The sequence below is a fragment of the Cheilinus undulatus genome, linkage group 13, assembly GCF_018320785.1.
Source record: "Cheilinus undulatus linkage group 13, ASM1832078v1, whole genome shotgun sequence".
In the NCBI taxonomy this organism is placed as follows: domain Eukaryota; kingdom Metazoa; phylum Chordata; class Actinopteri; order Labriformes; family Labridae; genus Cheilinus; species Cheilinus undulatus.
Window position 1 is genome coordinate 43,008,209 of NC_054877.1, and position 10,589 is coordinate 43,018,797.

Genomic DNA, 10,589 nt, shown 5'->3' on the forward strand with positions numbered 1-10,589 from the left:
CTTAAGAGCAACTGAACATTCCATCATTGCCTTTAAAAGATGACATCATCTAAAACCTATAAAACATTCCATTCTTGTCCTTAAGACTGTAATCAGCTTAATTCTACAAAACATTCCATTCTTTCCTTTAAAGATGATGTCATTTTCTAAAGCTGTTAAACATTCCATCCTCACCTTTAAAGGAGGATGTCATCCTCTAAAAGCCTAAAAAAATCTTCCATTCTCTGCTTTTCTCATTCTCAAATATTCCATCCTTGCTTATATAGAGGATGCCATCCTTCAAAGTCCATCAAACATTGGATTCTTGCCTTTAAAAGATGATGTCATCCTTTAAAGCCAATGAAACATTCCATCCTTGCCTGTAAAGATGGAATGTTTACCTTTAAAGCCTATAGAAAATTCCATCCTTGCCTTTAATAGATGATGTCACCCTATTAATACCATGAAACATTCCGTCTTTGCCTCAAAGTAAAGGATCTCATTCTCTTAAGTCAATGAAACATTCCATCCTTGCCTTTGATTGTCACTCTGACTGAGCTCCAGAGGTCCTGTGTGGAGATGGGACAAAGATTCAGAAGGACAACCATCACTGCAGCCCTCCTCTGATCTGGACTTTATGGAGGAGAGGCTAGACTGAAGCCTCTTGCTTGGCATTCATGTGGAGGTTTTTGTAAAGTCCAGGCAGGCTTTCATGTGCCTTGCTCTTTGTTTCAGTCTTGCCACTATTCAATAAAGCCCCGATCTGTGGAGGGCAACTACGGTAGCATCAGGCTGCAGCACAACAGAACTGAAAAAACTAAAGAAGGTCTGAATACTCCCTGATTGCCATGTATAATTATAACAGTCGTGTTTGTTTGTGTTTCAGAGCGATGGGCCACATCCCGTCTACGCTCTTCTACCCCGTGGTCACCTTCCTCCTGATCACTGTCTGTATCTCCTACTGGGCCGTTACTGCTGTGTATCCTTTTATTAGCAAAATAGAAATTAAACAAATATTTAGATTCAATTAATGTTCTTAGAGCAGAAATTAGATTAACAGAAGGAGACAAGGATGACCCCTTAAGTATTTTGCATTCACAGTTGAAATAAATTCAGAGAACAATGCACTTTCTAAGGCTAGGAAAAGTTTGACAAAAGTAAAAACTATCCTTTTCAGTGCTGTGGTCTTTAACATGAACAGTTACCTGGCCTCTTCAGGTGAGCCTGTCTACAAAGTGATGTCTCCCAACGTCAGCTGTCCACACGCCAACTCCACCTGCAGCCCCGAGGTAAACCATCATTTAAAGAGTTTGATTCTAGTACAGACTAGGGCTCAATGATTTACCACATTTTCATTTTCATCTGGATATGGAAATGCACAGCGTACAGCGTACTCATTGCAAAGAATGAAAAAGAGCTGACGGATTGATAAAAAACAAATTTTATGTTCACAAACCATGCATTAATGGGTCTTTGTCTTGCTGGAAAATAAATCTTCCGGGCTGGCTGCTGAGAAGCATCCCCACAGCATGATGCTGCTGGTTTGTTTGTGGTGATGTGCAGTGTTTGGTGCATCATGACCCTGAGGAAGGCTACATGGAGATTTCTGTTCACTTAAAGACTCTCTGCATCCTCCATGCACCATTTTTTTTCCTACAAATTTTCCAAAAGTTGCCAACTATGGCCTATTTGGCAAAGATGGAAGGAAATGCCCCAGCCTTCACCAACATTCCATCCTCTGACTTTGATGACATCATCCTTTGAAGTCTTTAAAGGCTTCAGAAAGATGACTTCATCAAAGCTTATAAAACATTCCATGAAGGTCAGTCTAGGCCACCAGTTGCCATTCCAATCTAACCAGAATGTAATAGTATATCAGCGTTTCTTTTCAAATCTTGTTTTTGACAAAATGAGTGAGAAAAGCGGTTAAAAAGGCTCAGCTAGCCTCTTCATCTGTCTAGACGTGAAGTAGGAGATCTGCAGGACTCAGTCATAAGTGGTATTGGTCACCTCCTGTCCAGGTAAATCAGGTAACCTGTGGTAAAAATACCTTTTCATTCCAGTCCCACAAACTCTGCCGCCAGTGAACGCCAAACCAAATTATTGCATATAAATCTTTTTATTTTTGGGCTTTTTTGTGCCTTTATTAGAGAGGAGGACAGTGGTTAGAGTCAGAAACAGGGAGAGACATGCAGGAAATAGCACCATGGGCCGGATTCGAACCTGGGTTGCCTGCGTAGATGGTGCGTGCCTTAGCCACTCGACTACCGGCGCGTCCCACATATAAATCTTTAAGTGCAACCTCTCTGGCTAACGCTTGGTCTTTCATATGCTGTGATTGGCTGGATAAGCAGGATTCATGAATAACACAGAAGGTCTTTGTTCACTGATTTTTGCTGACGAATCCTCGCTGCTGTGATAAACGTGGACTCCCTGCCCTCTCCTCTGTGTCAGACGTTTAACAGGTCACACATCTCCTCGTCTCCTCTGTGTGCCGGCTCTCAGTGTCTCTTCGCTTTCTACGGAGGAGAGACGCCGTTCCACCGTAACCTGTTCTACCTGCAGCTGTCCAACCTGCTCGTCTTCCTCTGGCTCGTCAACTTCAGTCTGGCTTTGGAGCAGTGCACATTAGCTGGGACGTTTGCCTCCTACTACTGGTCCAGGAGGAAACCCCAGGATATCCCACCATGCCCACTGTTCTCATCATTCACCAGGACGGTCAGGTGAGGACGAAGGTCTGGTTCCTAAAGGAATGTGCTGCAGAGCAAAGAGTGTCTACATGCTCCAAAATGTAACTAAGACCCTTTTCTTTGAGTAAAATGTCATTTTTCATTGAAATAATTATGCAAAATTAGTATTCACAGAGCTCTTATGTCTTTGTAAGAGCTCTCTGCAAATGTCTATTTGACTGATCAGGCATGTTGCAATGGCTGTAATAAGTTTTTAGGTGAAAATGTCACAGCCCCCAACATTTATATTTTTAAAAACGAAATATTGAAGCATTAGAAGACTGCAAAAATACATTAGAAATGAAGTATATAAGACTAGCAGGTCAAAAGAAATACCGAAAATTACATTTTATAGTTTAAATCTGGAGTATTTTTGTTTAACTGTTTATACGTTTTACTATTTTTAATCCATTCCCAGATCTCCTTACATCATTGCTGTGTGACTGATTAAAAACAGAACAAGAAGGTCTTTCTCTGATAGATAAGGAATTCAAAAGGGGAGAACAATGAATGAGGAGGGCTCCAATGCCTGTGTTCACTTTGGGACACTAAATTTTGTTGTCTGGCAAAGCATGCATTCAGCAATATTTGACTTCTTAACCTAAAATATCTTTTTTCACATAAATGTAGAAATTTTTAAACAAAACAAAAAAAGAGTTTTTACATGAGAAAAAAGTTTTTTTTCTTGTAGATTTGAGACTCAGTAAAGTTTAAAAATTTGGAGATTTTTACCTCATTGATTTACAACTTTATAAACTAACATTTTTTCATTTTTAAACAGAAATTCACACATTTTTTTAAAACAAAAATATTTTTTTTCTTGTAAATTTAAGACTCATTAAAGTTTAGAAATTGGTTTGTTCCCCATAGATTTATAAACTTTTTTTTTTTTTTTTTTTAGTTTTTGCACATAAATTCACATTTTTTTAAAAAACAAAAAAATTAAAATTTGTTTTTTTTCCCCCCCATGGACATACAACTTTGTTAACTAAAAAATCTCCAGTTTTTATACAGAAATTCATATAATTTTTAAGCAAAAAATAAAGAATTTTTTTATTATAAATTTAAGACTCAATAAAGCTTAAATCTTTTTTGTTTTTAACCAATAAAATAAAAACTTTATAAACTTTGTTTAAAAAATGTAATTGATAAGATCTTATTTAATTTTTTTGTATTTTCTTATTTTTATTTTACTTTTTTAGAGTGGCTCTAATCTGCTGTAGTTCATCCATGATTCCAAGAGTTACAAAAGTATTTTAGCATCAAGCATTTGTTTTTTTTTCTTTCTCTTTTGTGACAGCTTTTTCAAAAGTGATGACTAAAGATCTTATTTACTAAATATTGTGTAATTTAGTTTAATTTTTGGGTTTGTTTCCAGTGAGATAGATTGCAGCCATATTTCCCCTATGTGTGCGGAGACAGTGTAGAGATGTTATCATGATAATGATGTGAGCGCTGGTTTTTCTTTCCCTCTTGTAGGTATCACACAGGCTCACTGGCGTTCGGAGCTCTGATCCTCTCTGTGGTTCAGCTCGTCAGGATCGTTCTGGAATATCTGGAGCAGAGACTGAGAGGTTAATACATCAGACATGCACATGTAGACGTCCAGGTGTCTTTTTTCGTCATGTGTGATGTCGTTAATGTCTACCTGTCCAGGTGTAAATAACGGCATGTCTTGGTAGATCATGTGTAATGCGGTCTCTGTCTACCTGTCCAGGTGTGAACAACAGTGTGCCCCGGTTCATCATGATCTGCCTGAAGTGCTGCTTCTGGTGTTTGGAGCGATTCCTCCGTTACCTGAACAGGAACGCGTATATCATGGTGAGAGACAGAAACATGGAATAATTTCATCTTGTCTTCATATATATTTTTTATTAATGCCTGTGTTTTGTGGCTTCTCCACCAGCTGGCCATCTATGGTAAAAGTCTGTGTGAGTCAGCCAGAGAAGCCTTCTTCCTGATGATGAGGAACATGGTGAGGTGAGGACGAACCGTCAGACACATGCTCAGTCTTTAACAACAAAGTTTTTTATACTCTGATGTGATATTATGGTCTTCAAGTCAACAGAGAAGGGGTTGGAGGTTGGAAAAATATCCAATGCTAAGAGCTGTAGTTTTGTTGATGATGAGGAGGAGACATGTAGTTACAATATTCTGACAGCAGAGGGCAGACTGGCTGCATGTTTAAACATATTGACTGTGGTGAATTATTGTTAGTCTCTTCTAAATGTCTAATTGCATTAAAACACTCTGGGCTTTTACATTTTGGACAAAAAAGTAGATTAACCTGTAGGCTGTCATTTTTGTGCAGTGCATTCTGGGTAGTGATGTCACCTGGCTGCAGTGTTCTTCCCTTGTCTTTTGGATTGTACTCCCCTCAGTCTACATTACAATGACTGCTCCCTCAGTGTCCTCTTTGCTAAAACTGGACTTGGTTTTAGAATTTAAAGGTTTAAAGGATTAAACTTAATAAGGAGATTTTTTTTATTGTGCAGAAATATTTTTTCGGCAATGTCTGTGTGTTTCTGTGCAGGGTTGCTGTTCTGGACAAAGTCATGGACTTCTTGTTGTTTCTTGGTAAAGTTATGATTGCCGGAGGAGTCGGTGAGTCACTGTAGCAACATTTACATGATGAGTATTTAGATTTAGATTTCAGTGCAAAAATGTTATATAAAGAAATCATCCATCCATCCATCCATCCATCCATCCATCTATTCATCCATCCATCTATTCATCCATCCATCCATCCATCCATCCATCTATTCATCCATCCATCCATCCATCCATCCATCCATCCATCTATCCATCTGTCCATCCATCTATTCATTCATCCATCCATCCATCTATTCATCCATCCATCCATCCTCCATCCATCCATCCATCCATCTATCCATCTGTCCATCCATCTATTCATTCATCCATCCATCCATCTATTCATCCATCCATCCATCTATTCATCCATCCTCCATCCATCCATCCATCCATCTATTCATCCATCCATCCATCTATTCATCCATCCTCCATCCATCCATCCATCCATCCATCTATTCATCCATCCTCCATCCATCCATCCATCCATCCATCCATTTAAGCAAACGTCCCTGCATTTTTCCATCCAGCCAAATCGCCATGATAGCTGTACATCTCCTCCACTCGTTTCCTTGCTGTGCATCAGAGATTAAATTCTCTTCCTCTTTCCTGTCTGTGAATCCAGGCAGAACAAACTTCTCCTGTTGTAGATAAAGTTAGGGACATTCGTGGTCTGCAGGATGCCCTAGAGTAATGCTCTTTTAGGGCGGTTGAATCCTGACCAGGATACATCAAGTGTTTACATGAACACCAGTCAGAATAACAGTTAATAAACACCACCTCTGTAGTCCAGGATAAAATCCTATCCTGAATGGACCACTTCAGATCAGAATCTTCTGATTGGTGTATTTACATGACAGATTATTCATGTCAATGTGAACATAGCTAAAGAAAACATCATCCTCTCCATATTATCTGATTTACATGAAACCTACAGGATAATCCCAGGCTGAAGATATAAAATGTGCCTCATGTTGTGTTTCAGGTGTTGTTGGGTTCCTCTTCTTCACCAGGAGGATCCCTGTTTTACAAGATGAAGTCCCTGAACTTAACTACTACTGGGTCCCTCTGCTGGTGAGATGCTTTAAAACACACTCTAGCACACTTCAGAGGCTGGGTAGGTGTGAGGATTTAAGAGACACTTAAAATAAAAGTTTTTCCTGAAAAAAATACAAGTTATTACATTTAGTTTGAGTAAACAATGGAAATGTGTTTTTAACTTCTTATAATGAACTTATTTGATGAAGTGTGATGTACAACTGTACATTTTTTATCTTGAAAAAAACAATTTACAACATGGCCATGATATCTGATCAGTGTTTTTTTAACAGCAAAAAAAAAATTAATTTGAAATAAGAAATCCAAAATAAAGAAAGAAGCTGTCTCCCAATTACATGCGGCAAAGGGCCACAGGCAGATTGAAACCTGGGCCGCCCACATACATGGGTAGTGCCTTAGACTGCTAGGCTATCTGTTCACCCCCCATTATGGCACTGTTCCTTCCATAACATAACTGATACTGGAAAATAAAACAAGAAAAAATAAAGGTCGCACAATATATATTTAACTGTGATTTAAAAAATTGGAAAACAAAAATAAATTGGTACGAAAAATATATTAAATGAATAAAATTCATTCTTTGTTATTTGTTTCCCAAAATTACAAATCAGTTGCAAATTAAATGTAAAGTACACTAACCTTGTAACATTCTTTTTCACCATAAATATGTGACCTGCTGCAGATGTTGTGAAAAAGAATGTTACATCACCACTGTTCTGTTCTCTGATCAAGTCATGAAAACAAAAAGATGAAAAACAAACCAATTTATTTGTTCTTAAAAAAAATGGAAAAAGAGAAAAGGAAAACAAAAAATAGAAACAAACTTTTTTTATTCCCAATGTGAAATGAATCACCTGAAATGGCCAATAATGATTTTTTTCATTGTTTGATTTCCTTTATTTTATGTTAAAGCTTGTTTCTTGAGCTCTTATTAGATTGAAAATCAAAAAACGGAAAAAAAGTTTCTCAATTTCTGTTTCTTTTTTAAATGAAATGAATACATTAAAAACATTTTTTTTTTTTTGTATGATCTGATCAAAAAGGAAGATCAAAGAACACTGGTGATATAACATTCTTTTTTCACAACACCTTCAGTGGGTCACATATATAGGAAAAAAGAATGTTATAGTCCCAGTCTTCTGCTCTTCGATCCTCCTTTTTGATGAGAACACAAAAACAACTGTTTTTCATTTATGAATTTAGTTTGAAAATAAAAAAGAGAAACAGAAAATCAAAATTAAGGAAAGTAAAATAAACTTTTCTTTTCTTTTTAAAAAGTAATTGGGTAACAGCTTGTTTCTTGATTTTAGATTTCTCATTACAAAATAAAAATCTGTTGACTGTAAAATACTCTGACTGTAAACAAAGAGTGGAAAGGAACACAACAGTGAGCAGAGAGGAGCATGATCTCCTCCATTACCATCAGATCAGCTGATTGTGTTCATGTTAAAACATTTAAGTGTGTGTCAGGTGTCGTATTGATTACCATGTGCTTCCTCTGTTCAGTCTTTGGTCTCCATCTGCTTTTTTTTTTAAACCTTGCTGTGTGTAATTTCTGTTTCTGATCAGACGATGGTGATTGGCTCGTACCTGATCGCTCACGGATTCTTCAGCGTCTACGCCATGTGTGTGGACACGCTCTTCATCTGCTTTTGTGAGTATGGCTGCACTAAATATACAATCAGAACTTTGTTTAAGAACATTTTCATATCTCTGATCATGAATTTATTATATTTTCTTTATAATGTGGAGCCTGTGAACGGCGACAGGTTCATGCCTCTGTAAATAAAGCATTTAAAAAATCTTATGACAACATCAATCAATACAATAACCAGTGATTAAGAGGGATATTTACAGAATCATCATAGTGTTCAATATTTCAGTGGAAGAAAAACTTACTTCAAAATAATCCATCCACCTATCCTTTTTTAATTCATCCATCCATCCATCCATCCATCCATCCTTTTCTTTTTTAGGTGATGACTTGGAGAGGAATGATGGGACTTCACAGAAACCCTTCATCATGTCTCCAGAGTTGCACATGATTCTGTGTAAACACTCAGAGAATCGATGATGTTTTCCAATCGTCCAATCAGCTCTCAGATCACAGAACCATGCCCAGGAATGTATTGATGCAAGAACTCTGTGGAACCAAGGAGAACATTTTTTTTTTTTAAATCAGTGCCATTGTTGGTCTGAGCATCTGCTGGGACAGATGAACTTTATTATTATTACCATAATTAAAGCCTTCAACTATAAATCACACAGCAAAAAGAGCATTTAACAATGAGTCATGTTCACTGTTTTGCTTTGGAATAAGATGTTCTCTTCTCTGTGTTTTTAGATGACTGAATAAGTGAACACCAGTTTACAAATGGCTAATATTTACTGATTATTGTAGAAGAACATTCACTGATCAGCTGTTATATTTGAGAGAGACGACCATGTTTACATAGACACCATCCACCAAAAAGACTGCAGAACCTAAACGTCAGGTAAATACCCGAAACACAACAAAAGGTGAAGTTTCAGGAAGAAATCATAGCAGTGAACATGGCTTTATCTCAGCTGGAATACGAGGAAATCACTGCATGTATGAGGCCACAAATGTTCATAGAAAGGTTCTTTTTTTAACTTAAAGCCAATTTTTAAACACCGTTTTGTTGTATTTATACTGTCTGTTACTTCTTTTTATAAAGTTTTTATTGTGAGTTTAAGTTTTTTTAATATGGAGCTGTTTACAACCTGATTAAGTAAATTATTGAATAAAAATGAAAGTCCTCTCAGATTTTTTACTGTTTTTTTTCTGAGTTTGTTGGATTTTTTTTTTTTTATATAATCACATTTGTTAAGAGTTTTCTGAGGGGGCTAGTAGTGAGCTAAGATGCCAGCTGAACTCCCTTTAACAGCTTTTCTCCCCAATTTTTGTGGAGAAGTTGTTAGATCAGAATGACAACTGGGACCTGGACTGCCCTGCATGCAAAAGACAAGGATGGAATATTTTTTATTTTTAGCTTTGGTGACATCATCTTCAAAGGCAAAGAGAAGGAATGCTTTATAAGCTTTAAAATATGAAAATATTAAAGGCAAGGATGGAGCATTTCAGAGGCTCTGGTGACATCTTAAGGTAAGGGTGGAATGTTTTACAGACATTCAGTGTAGCAGTATCAAAGGCGAGGATGGAATGTTTCATAAGCCTAGGTGACATCTTCAATGGCAAATATGACAAATGTTTTATAAGCTTTAAAGATGACAATATTAAGGACAAGGGTGGAATGTTTTACAAACATTCAGTGTAGCAGTATCAAAGGCGAGGATGGAATGTTTCATAAGCCTAGGTGACATCTTCAATGGCAAATATGACAAATGTTTTATAAGCTTTAAAGATGACAATATTAAGGACAAGGGTGGAATGTTTTATATGATTTAAAAGATGACAGTACCAAAGGCAAGGGTGGAATGTTCCATATGCTTTTAAGGATGACAATATCAAATGCATTGAAAAGAATGTTTTATAAACCTCAAGGAAGACTGTATCAAAGTCCAGGATGAAATGCTTTACAAAATTTAAAGGATGACAATATCAAAGTCAAGGATGAAATGTTTTTTTTTTTTCAAAATTAGAAGGATGCCAATGTGAAAGTCAAGGATGAAATGTTTTAGAAGCTTAAATGCTGACAATATCAAAGGCAGAGAGGATGGAATGTTTTAAATATTTTGAGGAAGACACCAACAAAGGCTGAGGACAGAATGTGTTATAAACTTCACATTGTGACATGATCAAAGGCAAAGGACAGAATGTTTTATTAACTTCAAAGAATGACATGATCAAAGTCAAGAATGGAATGTTTTATAAAATGTAAAGGATGACAATATCTAAGTCAAGGATGGAATGTTTTGTAAGCTTTGATGACGTCATCTTAAAGGATAGACAACAAAATATCTTATAGACTCCAAAGGAACACATCAAAGGCAAAGGATGGAATTTTTGTCAAGCTGGGAATGTTTGGGGCTTTTTTCCTCCATCTTGCCATGTAGTCAGCCATAGCTGGCAGCTTTTGGAAAAGTGGGTTTTTGCCAATGTTTTGGAAAGGGACTTGTCATGTAAAAGATACATTTTTCATTAAAAACCGTTGGGAATTACCTCAGGGCATTGTAAACGTTTAGGGATCAAACCGTTTGACCAAAAAGAAAAAAAAAAAAAAAAAAAAAAAAAAGATTCTGAAGTAAACT

General features: G+C 36.7%; 1 protein-coding gene across 2 annotated transcripts in view; it reads left to right on the forward strand.

Annotated features, from left to right (window-relative positions):
• Window positions 1-9,131, forward strand: part of LOC121519666 (choline transporter-like protein 5-A) — a 36,025-nt gene extending 26,894 nt beyond the window's left edge. Inside the window, exons 13-22 of one of the 2 annotated variants that reach the window (XM_041802468.1) lie at window positions 866-958; window positions 1,181-1,268; window positions 2,434-2,702; window positions 4,188-4,282; window positions 4,426-4,529; window positions 4,615-4,688; window positions 5,242-5,312; window positions 6,283-6,371; window positions 7,926-8,010; window positions 8,333-9,131. In XM_041802468.1, coding sequence (XP_041658402.1) covers window positions 866-958; window positions 1,181-1,268; window positions 2,434-2,702; window positions 4,188-4,282; window positions 4,426-4,529; window positions 4,615-4,688; window positions 5,242-5,312; window positions 6,283-6,371; window positions 7,926-8,010; window positions 8,333-8,430 — 1,066 coding nt within the window. In that variant the 3' untranslated portion in view covers window positions 8,431-9,131. Of the gene's footprint in view, window positions 1-865; window positions 959-1,180; window positions 1,269-2,433; window positions 2,703-4,187; window positions 4,283-4,425; window positions 4,530-4,614; window positions 4,689-5,241; window positions 5,313-6,282; window positions 6,372-7,925; window positions 8,011-8,332 lie in introns of those variants that run through there. The other variant, XR_005992729.1, reaches the window with a different exon arrangement.
• The last annotated feature ends 1,458 nt before the right edge of the window (window positions 9,132-10,589 follow it).